The 17,165-nt window shown below is 36.0% G+C and overlaps 1 protein-coding gene across 1 annotated transcript in view; it reads right to left on the bottom strand.

Annotated features, from left to right (window-relative positions):
- Positions 1-317: 317 nt before the first annotated feature.
- Positions 318-17,165, bottom strand: part of LOC131057775 (alcohol dehydrogenase-like 6) — a 114,749-nt gene continuing 97,901 nt past the window's right edge. The window contains exons 8-10 of the mRNA XM_057991945.2: positions 6,665-6,760; positions 6,326-6,487; positions 318-654 (exon numbers count right to left, since the gene is read on the bottom strand). Of these exons, the coding sequence (XP_057847928.2) occupies positions 538-654; positions 6,326-6,487; positions 6,665-6,760 (375 nt within the window). The 3' untranslated portion in view covers positions 318-537. The remainder of the gene's footprint in view (positions 655-6,325; positions 6,488-6,664; positions 6,761-17,165) is intronic.

Raw genomic sequence — 17,165 nt, 5'->3', positions numbered from 1 at the left:
AAATTGCTCTAATATCAATGTAACACATTTTGGAAGGGAAAAAAAAGCTTCACCACAAGCAATGAAGAAACACTTGATAATATACAATGCCACCAAATAAGATGCAAAAAGAACTATAAAAGTAATATGCATTCATACATGTGCATAACTATCTCAACAATCTTGTTTGAAATGACAACCAACTATCTAAAGTTTTTACTAGTAAGGGGTATAAAGGCTAGTAGATTGCAAAAGCTCAACCTTGACATCAAACTACACAGCCTCCCCTCTCCCTCACTTTTCATTCACTCCATATTAAAAAAATCTGAACTCATGGGGGCATCGAATAAAAAGTTTTTTAAATTTATAATCTTCCTATATTTAATTGTATAAGACTCATTTTCAAAGAACAAAATTACATAATGTGTTGAAATCTCAACACATTATCTCTATGTAAGAAATGGAATGCCATAAGAAAACACCCTAGCTCAATTGCATTAGATGTACAACTAACGAAACATAGTCTTGCCTTCGCAAGAATTTTGATCACCAAAATGTTCAATTTAATACATGCATGACACATCTCAAGCACTTCCCTTCTCTCATCAAGTCATAAGCTTTATTTATCTCAGAAAATGGCAACTCGTGTGTAACATATTCATCAACTTGAATTTCCTGTGCTCACCATATAATAAAGTTTAGAATGAGATGAAATGTAAATGTAATTTATAAAGACCTACAACATTCTCTTCACATACATTACAAATGAGATAATAAGGTGCATCTCATCTCAAAAGATCATCAAATAAATAAAACTAAAGAAAATTTACTAGTTAGTTTAACATGTTGTGTGAAGAATTGTATGGATGAAATAATTTATAAAAATAGCTCATTTCAATTAATTTTGACATTGTGGAATATAAAAGGCTAAAAAAGGGAAGAAAATGTTAAAAAAAAAAAAGAGATTTGACTTTTCAAATCACACCACTATCAATATCATTGGGAAGAATTAATTGTCAAGATTTGTGTCTTGAGCTCCTTATATAGATGTCTTCAATCAACCATAAGAAGCTAATTGGGCCCACCAAAGAAGAAAACCATAAATAAACTAATTGATATAAACATTCAAGGATTCATTTCCTAATTTGAATCAGATATAGATCTCTTAAGGTGAAGGGTTTGTTTTTAAAATGTTGATTATGGGTCTCAAAATGTGGCTTGAGCTCAAACCCCCCTCATCATTCAAATTACGTGATTATTTACTACTCTCAACAACCTTCTCTATGTGATGCTTGAACAAATGATTCCATAACAATTATTTTCGCATCTATTTTATATGGTGTTTAATTAATAAAGAGTGTTCAACTAAAGCCAAATTCCATACCCTTGCCTGATGAGGTCAATGTCATGCTCTTCACCCAAACACAATGTCACAAGAGAAATTGATCAAATAGATACCACATATTTTGTCTTAATTCTAATTCATATTAGAAAGATTTTATGACTTTCCTAAGGTTGTTTCGAGGCATTATATTTTTGTGCCTAAAATTTTTTTAAATAATGTTAAAGATGCCTTCCTATGGCTTTCCTAAGATTATTTTGAGGCATTATATTTTTATGGCTAAAAAATTTTAAAATAACGTTGGAGATGTCTTCCTAAAAGGAAAAATGCAACATACAACCTATGTCAATCATTAAAACCTACAACACTCATGACTTATTCTTGCATACTTGAAAACCTTGGCAAAATGCTTCCCTAATAGTCATTTAAAATCCTTTTATCAAGTGATATTTCCTACTCTAAAAGGTTTTTCATTAGAAATTTTGATAGCTTTAGTGGCAACGGTCTCAAAAACCTGTGTTTTTCATGTTGAATGATGAAGGAACAAACAATCTCTCTAGAAAATAAGTTAAGAACTTGTATTGTTCATTCATGTCGAATTATTGTGTAAAGGAGACTTATGCATTCAATGTTGTACCTCAAAACTACTATTTTTTTACACCTTGCTTATCTTTTGTAAACAAGATTTCTTTCCATAAATTAATAATTGGAAAAAATAGATTGACATATCACATATCTGCATTCATTATACTACTATCATCTTCACTCCCATGGGATAAGAGAATTTTTCACCGTTGTGTTTAAGAGTGAAATTTTAATTTGCAATATAAGACTCTTGTATAGAGTTTTCATCTAATGTAATTTGTGAAATCCTATTCATTCTAAGAGTATATTCCTCGTTCTAATTGTATAAGTAGTTCTGCTGAAAATGAGCTCAAGAAAGCAATTGTATGATACTTGATGACTAAATTAATGAAATTGCAATGTATGAATACATCGCATTTTCACGTCGCGTAGGTCGATTGTTTAAATGGAATAATAGTGTGAGAATAAATTGATTATGATGCAGCAAGCTTTGCAGTTTATAATTTCTATAATTGTCATCATGACCGTACAGCACGAACATAATGGTGGCATAATTAGGTAATCTCAACCTTGTCAAAATTATCCAGTAGATTATTTAGAATGAATTTTTATTGTAAGAAAATTGAACTCAATATCATTTAAGTGTCTATAACATAAATTTTATCATTCACAGGAGGAATTTATCATTACAGATAACTTATATTTAAGATCATTATATTACGTTACTCGTTGAAATCAGAATGAATCTTTCTGTTGCTTTTTTTTGTAAGGTTCAGCCATTGCGTCTATGAACTGGCAAAGGCATAAGCCTCTCCCATTTGGAAAAAGGCCTGTGTTCTCAAAGACCAAAAAGCATCCCCTTTCCTCTGTTTTTCAGACTTTTCTATCATTTAATGTTCCAGTGCATTAGCGAAAATTTTGTTTTCCGGGAGTTATTTTGGAAACTACGTACAAAATCCATAGATAAGAAGCAGATTTTATTTCATAAATTCCGATTTTAGAGCAGTCTCTAGGTTGGTTTTATTCGAGGATTCAAAATGGCAGCAAAAGTGAAAAAAAAATAAAAGAGGAATTCGCAAACCAAAGTGGGACCTTCTTTAAGTTTAGGAACTCGAGCTGCAGTAGATTGAGATTCAGGATTTGGGAACTCATTTTTGGAACTCAACTGATAATTAATAAATGACGTCAATAGAAAGCTTAAAATTACTCAATTTCAATTTAATTCATGCAAATACAAACAGAGGTGAACTAGTTTGAACAACAATTTATGCAGCACAAGTATAGTATCCACTATCCTCCAATGTTTATGTGCTCAAAGCATAATAATAAGTTACAAATGTTCAACCTTTGGGACTCTCAAATAATCTTATTTTATCCCAAAAACAAACTATAAAGTGAAATGCTTAAAGGCTATCAAAAGCTGGAAAGAAAGAAACTTTATAGTAATTCTAATACAGCTAATATCGAAAATTGAGTATGGCAAAAACAGACTTGAGAAAGATGCTGAAGTCTTAACTTACATATATGAAAAAAGTTTCGGTGCCTTATTCTTGCCTTTTTGCTTTCAAGGTCAACTGTTTTCATTGTGGCGCCACCTTTTTCATGCAAATGTGGCCAACCTAGGATGATGGAATGCTCGGGAAAGAATCTTCCAAGCACTTAAAAGTCTTGGTGAAGTTTTCATGTGCTTTCAACAAGTTTTACAACTTGGTTGAGTTTTATGACAGCTTGACCATGTCAAATGTGCACCAGCATTTGAATGGTGAAATTGAGCTCAGCACACCACAACCACTTGTGCTATCTTATGGCAAGGGTGGAAATTGTAATCCATCGCACTATGCTTAAAATGTGTTGGTTGAAGTTTTTGTTTGGTATTGCCACCTCAAGATACCACTAAATATTTCCACCTTCGATCTGAGGTGACAATGCCAAACAAAAACTTCAACCAACACATTTTAAGCATACTGCAATGAATAACAATTTCCACCCATGTCATAAGATGGCACAAGTGGTTGTGGTGTGGAGATAGATTTTAATTAAATAAAAAACTTATTTTTGCTGCTGACCTTCTTTTGGAGGGTAGCATCATTTGATGAAGAGGTGCAACGCTAGATATAAATAGAAGATGCTACGAGGTTTTACAAACAAGAATTCATCGAATAACATTCCTATGAAAGAGCAGAAATAAAAATGATTTGTGAGAATTATTTGAGCAGATTTGTGAGAGATATCATTGCAGATTTATGGAAGATATTATAGCAGATTTATGAGCAGAAGTTGTTGAATATCACAAGTAGATTTAGAGAAGCATATTTAGAGCAGATTTATAAAGTTTTTGGGTAGAACTAAGAGACACATTAAGCATATGTTAAGGCAGATTTGTAATGAAGGTCAAATAATTATCAAATTACTCTTTTGGAGGTTGGTGTCGTGTATTCAAGGAGATTGGTCTTTCAATCTGAGTTGCTGCTCACTTGTGAGGATTGGTGTTTCTAGTGGGTTGGTGTCTCCTATGAGTTGGTGCCTACAAAAATTGTAACAAGTTTCTAATACAAGTATTTTGTCATGGTGTTCTCTTGCAAGAGTTTCCATGCAAATCATGTGTTGTCTTGTGTTCCTCATTGCTATACTGTTATGGATGATTAAGTTTTGAAGTATTGCTATTGTGATTAATTAAGTTTTGAAAAGTAAAAGTTTCTTGTTATACTGATTCAACCCCTCCCCACTCAATATAATTGAGTGCTCTCCATTGTCTTCTTGTTTACTTGGAATAATTGAGTAATTATCTTGCTCTATCTGAGATGTCTCCTTTAGAGAACTAATGATATGCAGTTCCTTCTAGATCAACATGGATGATTGTTCCTCTTCATCAAAAAAGTTGAGCAAGGATTGTGAGGTAGAAAGGAAATCTATCCCATCATCCTTATTTCTTGATTAAAAGGGCAAAGACAAGCTTTTAAGGACAGGATCCTTCCGTGGATTCTCTTAATGCATTTTCCTCTTGAATACATACTCTCTTTTAGTTCGACTCCACGCGCACGAGTAGTCATTGAACATATTTACTTTTTAGCACAAATGGATCCATACTAAGAATATCTTGTCATAAAGTCGCCATTGGCCTCATCTCAAAAATGTTGGAGGTTACCAAAAACCTTTTGATGGTTTGAATAGGAAGAAGACATAAGCTGCACAATGTGATGCATGTTTGGATAATACCTAGCATTATGATCTCTTATCTCATGGAAAGAAAAAATTGTTCATGTTGCCATCAAGAGGGGCCTTTGAGGCAAACCTTACAGGTGGAGATAGTCTAAGTCTATCCTTCCCATGGGAAGGACCATCACTTCTATACAAATGCCTGACATTGTTGAGTAGAACCAAAGTTTCCAGACTCAGACTCAGACTCGGTTCGGACTCGGCAAGGCCGACTCGACTCGTGACTCGGCAACGACTCGGCAAAATTAAAAAAAACTTGAAATTTAGAGATTTTTAACAATTTAAAACTTGTTTTATGCACCCATTATTAATAAAGCTTAAAGACACTATAACATCATCAAATAGAAGCTCTAGCTCATCCTCAGGCTCAACCTCAGAGTAGTCTGTCTGCCTCCTACAAAGGCGTCTAAGGTAGGTCCTGGATGACAGAGTAGCCATAGTCTCGGCCTATGAGGTGCCACAATGATCAAAATCAGTTGTGCCTGTGCTGGATCGTGCTCTATCCTCCTCCTCTGCCATAGCCACAGCCTCAGCCTCTCTGTCTGCCATGTTTGACATGCCGCGGCGCGAGTCCTGGAGCTCGAACTCGGCGTGTTTTACCATAACTCGCCTGACTCGCCCGAGTTAGATGAGTTATGAGCAAAACTCGCCGAGTCTGAGTCCGAGTCACGAGTTGTCAAAACTCACCGAGCTTGGCTCGACTCGCCAACTCGACAAACAAGCGAGTTTTGGTACTCTGAATAGAATCATTCTATTGAAACGGTCTCTTCATATTTGTCATATCATCACTACCATCCCCCATCTCATATTGCCACACTATGTGGAACAATTTAAAAAAACTTTCCATCCACTAAATTTATATAATTGTTCCAATATTCCTCCTATCTTCAGAATCGTTTAGGGACAACACTTTTGTAATGAGAAATTCCATGTAAGCTGGTAGGATGGCATAATGCAAATTAATTTTAAGAGAGCTCTACTCCAACTCTAACATTTCTATCAGGGGGGGAATTAAGACAAGGAAACTATTTTATACAATTGATGTATTCATTTCTAATAAAGATTAATGTTTTTATTAAATAAGATCAGATAGATGAATGCGATCCATAGATGAGATGAAACAGTGCCAAAAATAAAACCATGTCTCTTTTAATGACAGAAAATCGAACAACTATAAATTTATTGTAATAGCTTGAATTTTACCTTTTTCATGTACATGTCGACTAAAATGGGCAACTCAGACCTCGGTTTCCATCCACCAAGTAATGTGCCTTTTAAAGTACGCCCACTAAGAAGTGGGCCATAATGTGCTGAAAGTTCCATTTTGCCACTTGGAACTCCAACTACAACTGCCATTCCCCAGCCCTGCAATGAAATTTACAAAAGCTTTTAAAAATTGTTTGTCTTTTAAAAATGGTTTGTCTTTTTCTTAACTAGTAAAATTTAAAGATAATCCCAATCCCACATTTCGTATGAATATTATCTATGAATAGTGAGCCGAAAAGAACACAAAGATTAATTTCAACTATAAAATAAAATTACATCGCAACAGGATTCTAAAGCAATCCGTATCACGTCAACATTTCCAACACATTCGAAACAATAATCTGCTCCCCCTGCAGTTATTTCCTTTAGAACCTGCCAAAAAAGCAAATACATGTTCAAGACTAGAACTGCCAATCGACCATATTCATTTAAGAAAATTTTCAATGAAAAAAATACTTCTAAAGAATACTCTCTTTGGAACTGGAAACAAAAACACGTTTCCAACGAATGTTATATTTGAAAATGGGATAATGAAAAGTCTTCTACATGAGGATGTCTGTAGATTCTCAAACTTGGGATGTATAGTCATTCAAGAGCCAAAGAGCAGTACTGATTGATATATTATGCAAAAATAAATAATTCAACTATCATATACACAAGCATAAATGGCATATATATCGAATGATAGAAATTCCTACACGTAAATATGAACCAAAGTTTAGCTTCAAGAGCAGCATAGTATGAAAATTGATGATATATATACATATATATCCAATGTTTAGCTTCAAGCGCAGTATAGCGTTCGAACCCATTGAAGCTATTTTTTTTAAGCAATGATTAAAGCTAGAGTCAAGAAGATGAAATGGAAGAAAAACCAATTAAGTAACTAGTTATTGAGTTATTAAAATAAAGGTAATATGATACTAACATTGCAAACCCATATATACAATCAGAATTGACTTTTGCTGAAGCATTACTTATCTTTAATCTTTTTAAAGTAGACAGAATTTTTGTCAGAAGTAACAATGTACATTATTGCCTCTCATTGACTTTATTAATCTTGACATGTCCAAGGATCTCTTTTTCTTAGATTCTTACAGTCATACCTCCCCATTTTAGGTGATCCCACAAAATTTTATTTGTTTAGAAGATAAGAAAGGATCTCTCCCTTTACCTCTTTGTAGCTTTTGTGTAATTATTTCACAATTAGATTTGACTCCACTTACAATTTGATTGGGCATTTGCTTGGGTTCTCTATACTTTTCTTGCAAAACATCTTGCTTATACCTCCATTGTCCATCTCAACTTTATGTTTCACCAAAGTTCTGCAGAAATTTAGAATAAAGGTGTGGGTTTTGGGGGACAGGTGAACCATGGACACAAATTAGGGTAAATGGAGGAACGACTGAGTAATGATAGAGCAAATATAATATAGTATTTGGAAAAAAAGATATAAAAAATATATAAGAATCAAAAATAGTAGATAATAAATTATTAAACACAATACATTGAAAATGTCAAATATCAATATTATATTCAAAATTTCAATACAATGATTACATTGAAGTACAATGAACCGATGTTTTAGTAGTCTAATTATCTCCCCCCAAATGTCATGGCAAAGTCCTCATTGCTAGAATTGCTAGATGTGGAGCCATCTAATTGAAGCTCCTCCAAACGAATTCCTCATTAATTTTCACTGACCCCTCTAGGCCTACATCCCATCCTGCTGCTAGATTCCTTGTACATAAGCATGTTGCAATCCATGCGACACAATTCACTTTACAGTATGACTACAAATTTATCCATTCTCCTTGAGGTAAACATTTCTCTTGATAGAGTGAATGAAGTTGTATGAAGAACAATTCCTCTACTGGTAAAGGAACTAAAAACATGGTATGGTGGCATGAGACAATCCAGGAATGTCGTGGGATTTATATCAGATGATATCGTGCAAAAAGATTGTTTATTTAGGGTATAACTGAAGTGTTGTTGCTTGCTAGGTTGATCTGGAAGGGTTTTTGGAGGCATATAAGCCATTGCTAGGCTGGCAGAGGTATAAGGAACCTACAGCAGCACTCAGGAACAAACTGACCTTTGGAAGGTGAGAAATAGCTTCAGCAGCACTCAGAAAAACAGTTGCAAACCTGAATGTGCCTTTGGAAGGAGTTGGAGGAATCGTGAATTCTGTAGGATCAGATATCATTGCTTACTGTCCATTGGGGGTTTCAATGTTCGTGAATTCTGTAGGAGCATATTTTTGAGAATTGTCGCCTATATGCTGCAAGTTTGTATTTAATCATTGAAGTTTGGTGATTTTGTTGTGATTTTGTAGCATTGCGTGGGTCTCATTGCCTCCAAATTTAGATTAGAATTTGTTTTCAAGTATTTTTTTAGTTGAATGGAAGAATTGTTGAATGCATTTGCATGAAATTCATTAATCCATACCACTAGCTTCTTGCTGATCGTAAGTTTGCCTTGTTTGGTCAACTGGAACTTAAACCGAACTTAACTTCAATTTGTGCTTGCTCATTGATATGCATCAAATTGATGGTGTTGATGTTGTTTGGTATTGAATTTGAACATCTATAAATTCACCTTAGATGATTGCACTAAGCTTGTGTTGAGTTGTTCTTTGATGACAAAGCCTTGCTTGGTTGAATTTCATTGAATCGTTCACCATCTCTTGCATTCTAGGTTTTAAGATAGGATTAGAATAGAACTTTTAAACCCATCCTCTTTTGCATTTTATTTGAAAATCTTTGTTAGAAGTAGTAGATTGAGAACTCAAATTGCAAAATTATTCGAAATCATTGGCAAGCCTACTCCCATTCATGACAAGTTTGAAATCTTTAGAACAATTGTGTAAGTCCCCAAGTGAAAACAGCAATTCATATCAAACCATTGAGTTACCCACATGTCAAGAACAGATATTTGAAACCTTAGAATCTTCTTAGTTGATCAAAATATTTAGCATCTGAGGTGATTTTGTTCAAGAGAGGGTTAAAATACTTTGGTATTTTATTCTGTGTTTGAAGTGCCTAAAAAACCACATCAACAGATCCTTAACTTGGCAGGGGCATGACAGATTTTAATTACATGCTATTTGGAAATTGCTGCCCCATAATGTTCTTTATGCTGCCCCATAATGTTCTTTATTTAATTTTATTTTGAATGCCTTATTATTTTATGAATTGTTAGGACTCATGGTACCACCATTTTCACATTAATCAACTATGTTAAATTTTCAAAGACCTATGAACTTGTCTTGGTGGGGGCATGACAGTCTACCCTTCCCAAAATTGCTTGTCTTCAACCAATGTCAGTTTAAATCTGTTAAGGAATCATTTTGCCAATGCTAGGATCCCAAATCAACTTTGGAGATTTGTAATACCTAGATCCTCCTTTAGCTTCTGCTATGTTACTCTGATATAATTTTGAAAATTCTTCACCAAGTGATGTTTACTCATTGTTGTGTCCAACTCTGTACTACCATGATGCCCTTAAGAGTTAATTTAACCTTTGCCAAATGACCAATATAATATTTAAACGTCATAAGGTTGGTACCAATAGAACCGACTATGTTATATTTTCAAAGCCTTGTGAACTTGTCTTGATGGGGGCATGACATACTAAGAAAGAAGAAAGGATATCATGAAAATTGCAAACAAACCATTTTCCTTTATAAGTTGGACATGGTGCTTCAGCAACTATGCTTTGGAGATGAAACCTTTCAGGCATGGATAGAATTAAGTCATTTTCTTTAGGATGAAAACCCTTAGGCTGTGGTACAAGTTCTAAAGTGTCAATAGAATCTTTGGTAGTGTGTAGTTTGAATATTGGAATATCTAGTAAGTTGTACCAATTTGTCAGCTTTCCAATTCACAGTATGTTGTCAATTAAAATTATAAAAAATATATATGATTGTGGTTGGCGCATTTTTTTTGTGTCTATTATTTGTGCTTTTCATAAGGGTCATTGCAGCAATATTCACCTTTTCTATGTTTGTTATATGACTATTTTCATAAGGGACATTTTAGTGTGACCCTATCTTCATCCTATGCAACTAGTAAAGATCACATTGCCTAGCCACAACTAATTTAAGCTTCAGCCCTCACATTTATCTACAAATCTTGGTATCTTTTCTTCCCATGCATAGACCGAGGAAATGAATATTTTGCAACTTGCAACTATTATTTGTTGCCATGATTTTCTATGGATTCCTGCAATCTTCAGTTGTGCATCCTTCAAACATGCTTGCAATTTTTCAGGCAACCCATGATCTCAACAAACCTCATTTTTCAGCAACTTCCCACATACTCAACCTTCATTATTCTTAACCTTCTTCGAATTCCATATGATTGACATAATCCAGCTCAAATGCCAATGTTGATAAAAACTAAAGAATGAGATTGAGAGATAATGGCATGCTTTCTCAGGTTCAAAGCATCATATTATATTATTGAACATATACTAAAAATAGAAAGTAGTCACAAATTAAAAATAGACGATAGTTAAAACAACCTCATAAAAGACTAACAATTGTTGGTGTTGGAAATAAGCCACACCCGGACCGACGATGGACTGGTCCAAGAGGGGCCAGTAGCTCAGTGGTAGAGCACTCCAGCAGCGTATGGAAGGTCCTAGGTTCGATTCCTAGCTGGTCCATGTCTCTACATGGTATCAGAGCCAGGTCCAGGCGAGGAGCCCCAAGCACACGAGAGGTGTGGCTTAAGAGGGGGTGTTGGTGTTGGAAATAAGCCACACTTGGACTGACGATGGACTGGTCCAAGAGGGGCCAGTAGCTCAGTGGTAGAGCACTCCAGCAGCATATGGAAGGTCCTAGGTTCGAGTCCTAGCTAGTCCATGTCTCAACAACAACCACTAATTAAATAATGTTCAAGAATCCACTTTATTATATTATTGTTCTAATACATTTCATCCCAAGCAACCATGACTAGCCTTTGCATACAATTGTAGTCTCAAGTACACTTTGGCACAACCTTTTGTTAGGTGTATAAATCCTCTCTATGTAAGTTTTTCTCAAGCTCTAGCAAAACCCCACGGAACTCAGTGTGCAAGTCACAATTCCATGCAAACTCAAAGGTGCCTCTACCTTAGGAGAAGTCAATGAATGTAAGATGTTAGATTTCATGGTTAGGTTGTTAGAGTGGTGTTGTGACCTAATCACGCATCACCCCATTCCAAATGGGGACTCCCTACTGTTGTGAGGTATTCACACATCGCCCCATTGCAAATGGGGACACCCACTTTTTTTTTCCTGCTTTCTAGGTCGTGTTAGGGTCCTTAGCTATTAGCCTTTGCATTAGAAAGGTATAGGTGCTCAAATGGCTAGGAGTTAGGTAGATAGTCTTGCATGAGTACGAGGTAAGTTTATAAAGTCTAGATATCATGAGCTCAAATGAAGAAGGATTGTTAATTAAAGGGTCACTTCAAGTGCTACTCTTGGGGAGCAAATTTCACTTCAAGAACACTCCTTATGTAAAGATCTAAAATTCACTCTAAGACCTCATGATGTTCATGCCATCATATATTGAAGTCAAGAGTGTAGGTGAAAGTGAGCAAGGGAGAGTTTGGTCTTGATTTGAAATCCACAGCCTCTAGAAGGACTTCATCTTCAAGGTCAGGTGAGTGAACTTCAAACTTCATGAACTGACAAATTGGAGTGAATTTCCTACTTCATGAGTTAAACATTTGGAGCAAATTTCCTACTTCATGAGTTCAACATTTGGAGTGAATTTCCTACTTCATGAGTTCAACTTTTGTAGCGAACTTCATGAATGAGAGAATTGAAGCGAATTTCACCTTCAAAGCATCATGAGCGAAATGGAAGATAAAGAAATGAAGGAAATTTGGGACCACTTCATGTTCAAGCATTCACAAGCGAACTTCATGACTTCATGTTTTGGAGCGAACTTCATGACTTGGCATCTTGGAGCGAACTTCATGAGTTAGACTTTTGGAGCGAACTTCATGCTTAAGAGATTTGGAGCGAACTTCTTCATGTTGAAAATGGAAGAATGAGGGAAATTTAAGAGCGCCTACTTCATGTTCAAACGTTCAGGGGCAAACTTCACGAGTTGGAAGATTGGAGTGAATTTCATGAATGAGCACACATGAATGAATTTCAACTTCATGAGTTGAGCTTTTGGAGAGAACTTCATAAGTTGGGAATTGGAGCGAATTTTGCCTTCAAGCTTTCATGGGTGAAATTGGAATAAAGGAATGAGGCAAATTTGAGAACAAGAACTTCATGAATTGATGATTTCAAGCGAACTTCATGAGTTGCAATTTTGGAGCGCACTTCATGACTTCACCTTTTGGAGCGAATTTCATCAATGAGCACACATGAGCGAGCCTACATGAGTGAAATTGAAAGAGAAATGAAGGATGATTGATAGCATTTAGCCTTGAATGGATTCAATTTGAAATGAACTTCATGAGTTGATGATCAAGAGCGACTTCATGAGTTGACAAATTGGAGCGAACTTCATAAGTTGGCAAATTGGAGCAAACTCCATGTTGGAGACATTTGGAATGAACTTCACAAGTCAAGAAAATAGAGCGAAGTTCATACAAGTATACTTATGAGTTGATGATTAGGAGAGAATTCCATTTAGGTGAACTTCATGAGTCAAGGAAATGGAGCGAATTTCATGCAAAAGTGAACTTCATGAGTTGACAATTTGGAGCGAACTTCATGAGTTGACAAATTGGAGTGAACTTCATGTTTGAGAGATTTCAAGCGAACTTCATGAGTTGGGAATTTGGAGCGAACATCATGTTTGGAAGAGACAAGCAAGCTTAGCAAGCAAGGTGACTGAAATAAGACTTCATGTGCACACCACTTAGAGCAAATTTCAAATACACTTCGTGAGTTGAGAAACAAGAGCGAACTTCATGAGTTCAAGGTTTGGAGCGAACTTCATGACTTGGAAGATTGGAGTAAATTTCATGAGTTGAGAAAGACAAAAGAACTTAATAAGCAAGGTGATTGAAACAAGCTTCACGTGCACACCATCTATAGCAATCTTCATCTTCAAACATACATAAGCGAATCTCAACTTCATGTGCAAACCTACATAAGCAAACCTCAACTTCATGAATTAACATGCATGAGTGAATTTCATATTGAACTTCACAAACTTAACAACATGAGAAAACTTCATGAATTCAAGGAGGGGAGCGAACTTCACCCTCTAGCATACAGGAGTGAACTTCGTGAATGGACAAAGAGGAACGAACTTCATGTTTTGAACTTCAAGAGCGAATTTCAAGTGTAAAAGTTATGGAGTGAATTCTACTTCATGTGTTCCTAATTGAGGGTGAATTTGCAAGATTGACTACAAGACCACTACATTGGAAGAGAATTGATGATTGGAAAGAGTCATTTTGAGTTGAAAAGATGAAAGGTGAGAATTCAAAGATCACTTCATAAGAAGAAAGATCAAAGTGAACTTCATGAGCAAGGGTTTAGGAGTAAACTTCAAGAGCTCCTCTCCACGAGCAAAAAAAACAACTTCAACTGTCCCTTCATGAAGGGGAATTCTCTTTATATACTCTTATTAAACCTATATATCAAGTGTATTTGATGCTTGTTTGTTTTGCAGAAGATGAAGAAAGAAATAAGGAGATCACACAAGAAGCATTCACTTACACAAAGACATGATCTACGACATCAATGACGTGAAGGGAGTCACAAGAGAAGGAATACCAAAGGAGAGAGACAATGGTGACATCGAAAGATCATCAATACTTCAAAACTAAGATCTATACCTTGCACTTCCACGATCAAGGCATCCGAGAAGACAGTTTCAGAAGAGTTAATCAAGTTAGAAGACCATTGCTATCATCGTTGAAGCTGGGTAATGTTGAGTATCAAGAAATATTCCTTCATGCTGATCTATCAAGCCTACAAGTACAAGATAAAGGTCGCGTCCCAATCATCATCCCAATCACTATCTCTACCAATCAGAGAAGTTCCACATCAGCATGTCTAGATGCAATGTACCTAACTCACCAGTGATGGCACAAACTCTGAGGCACCTACCCTTGTTATCTATTGGTCATGCCAAAATGTTGTAATCATTTCATTGGCCAAATTGAGATTGTTGTAACAAACCCTAATTAGGGTTTTCATTGTAGAATCTTGGCCATTGATGGAGATTCAATCCTGCCCATTCATTGTAAATGAGCTGTCTATAAAGGCTCAAGTCTCTCATTTGTAAAGGCTAATAGCTAGAATAGTGAATAAATAGCTAATAGTTAGTAATAGGAGAGAATAGAATAGCAATTAGAATAGAAATAAGATTAGGAGAAGACAAAGATTGTTGCCAAAACTTGTTGTAGAGAACAATTGATTTCATTGAAGTTATGGTGAATTTGATTTGTTGCTTCAACAACTCGCATGGTCTTTACTTCTCAATTTACTTTCATGTTGATTAGTTTGAATGGAGGAAATTGTTGAATGTATTTGTGTGGAATCCATTTAGTCCATACCACTAGCCTCTTGCTGATTGTAAGTGTGCCTTGCGTGGTCAACTGGAATGATAAGAGTCTAACTTCAAATTGTTATGCATCCTTTGTTTATGCATCAACTTGAATGGTGAGCAATGTTTGATGGTAATGGTTTGAACATCTTTGAAACATCCTTAGAAGATTGCACTGAGCTTGTGTCAAATTGTTCAAGTTGATGGTGAGACCTTGCCCAATAGGATTCCACCTAGTCATTCACTCATCTTCTTACATTCTAAGCTTTAGGAGTAGCGTAGACTTATCAAACCCTATCTCTTTTGCTCTTTTTTTATCTTCCAATTGAGTAGATAGGACCTAAGTTCCAGTAAATCAAGCATTCAATTCAACGTAAGTCCCCTTGTGATTCCAGCATAATCACATCAACCAACAGAGCTTATCCACACGTAGTGACCTGTTGATGTGTCTTTTATACACGACACGACCAAACACAGAATAAAATACCTAAAGGTACCTTATCCTCTCTTGAATAAAGCTTCCCCGAATGCTAAAGATCTCACGGAAGGATCAATCGGAGTAGCTCCAAGGTTCTTGTATGTAGGTTCTCTACTTGTGGATAAGCTCTTGCGGTATGATGTGATTTTGCTAGAATCACAAGGGGACTTACATTCGATGACCTGAGCGTCCGATTTGCTTTGGATATCATTGGAACGTGGGTCTTTATTGATCCTTGATTTTAAAAAAGGGAAAAAGGATAAGGGTTGGAGAAGGATCTAATTCTAACGCTAAGAATGTAGGAGCAATGGATGACCTTTGATGAAATTCTAACTAAGTCTTGCTTTGACATGCTATGATCATCTCCACAAGGCTAGTGCGATCTTTTAAAGATAGCTTTATGATGTTCAGATCACCGCTACAAGCATAGACACCATCGAGTTGATGCATATCAATGAAGAAGCGATAATTGAAGTTAAACTTAAGTTGAATGATTCTAGTTGACTACGCAAGGCAAGTTTGCAATCAACAAACCACTAGTAGTATGGATATACAAATCTCATCATTGATCATACAAATTTCTTCCATTCATCTAATAACATGAAATTAAATTTGAGAAGTATAGAGACCATGCAAATTGTAGAATCGACACATAGAATTCACCATTCCTTCAATGAAGTTTACATGTCTTTTGCAACAATGTCTTGGCAACAATCTTTGCCTTCTCTTTCTACTCTACTCTAAAATGCTACTAATTATAGACTATCCTCTCTAACTATTTCCTATTCTTTGACTATTAACTATTAACCTTTACAAATGAGGAGCCAGGACTTTATATAGAGAGCCCTTTACAAATTGATGGCTCTAATTGACTTAGAATCAATGGCTAGGATTACAAGACAGAAACCCTAATTAGGGTTTGTTATAACAAACTTCCCTAGCCAATGAGAAAATTACATTCAATATTGAGAACCAATAGGAAACAAGGGTAGGTGCCTCGAAGTTCGTGTCGTCCCCGATGAGTCAAGTACATTGAATCTGGACATGCTGAGGTGGACCAATCCGACTGGAGGAGCAGTGACTGGGATGCCACCTTGTCTAACGTCTGTGCCTTGGTTGATCTTCCTTCGTCCTTGATGTACTTTGATGAAAAGCGTACCCCCTTGACTCCCATATGCTTGATGAGGCCTCCTTACTGTCAAGTCTTTCCTTCTCCAGTAGCATATCTCGCCCTGAAGTGCTGGCAAAGCCTTTCTTTGTTATCTTGTGGTAGAATGAAGTCTTGAGGCTAACTTGAACTCCTTGAACGCCCCTAGTCTTCCAACGCTTCAAAGCACCTTGAGTCCTCCCTTTTTGCATGTGGATCGTCCTTGATGATGATGGACTGGAAGAGGTCGTCCTTGCCCTGGCTTGGTCTTCTTCCATCTGCAAAACCAACCAAAAGGTGATTAAGGACACATAATGAATTCATTCTAACATAGCATTTCCTACCTTAAATCATCAACAAGAAGACATTAAAATCAAGTTTGCTCAAGATTCTCCCCAGGGACATGCTCTATAAGAATTTCGCTTTATACCCTTTGGAAGGGTCAGGAACGAAATTTGCATTCTTGGCCTAAATTCTTCTCACTTTGTGACCATACTTGCTTAGATGCATGCCTAAGGATCCCTTTAATCTCAACCAATACCAAGTTTGAGGTAATATTGGAGCAAGATGGAGTCTTTTAGGATTTCACTCTGGACCCTCTGGAAGGGGTAGGAGTGAAATTCTTGTTTAGGCTCAAGTTCT

The sequence above is a fragment of the Cryptomeria japonica genome, chromosome 7, assembly GCF_030272615.1.
Source record: "Cryptomeria japonica chromosome 7, Sugi_1.0, whole genome shotgun sequence".
NCBI classification, from domain to species: Eukaryota; Viridiplantae; Streptophyta; class Pinopsida; order Cupressales; family Cupressaceae; genus Cryptomeria; species Cryptomeria japonica.
This window is presented reverse-complemented; position numbering and strand designations above follow the sequence as displayed.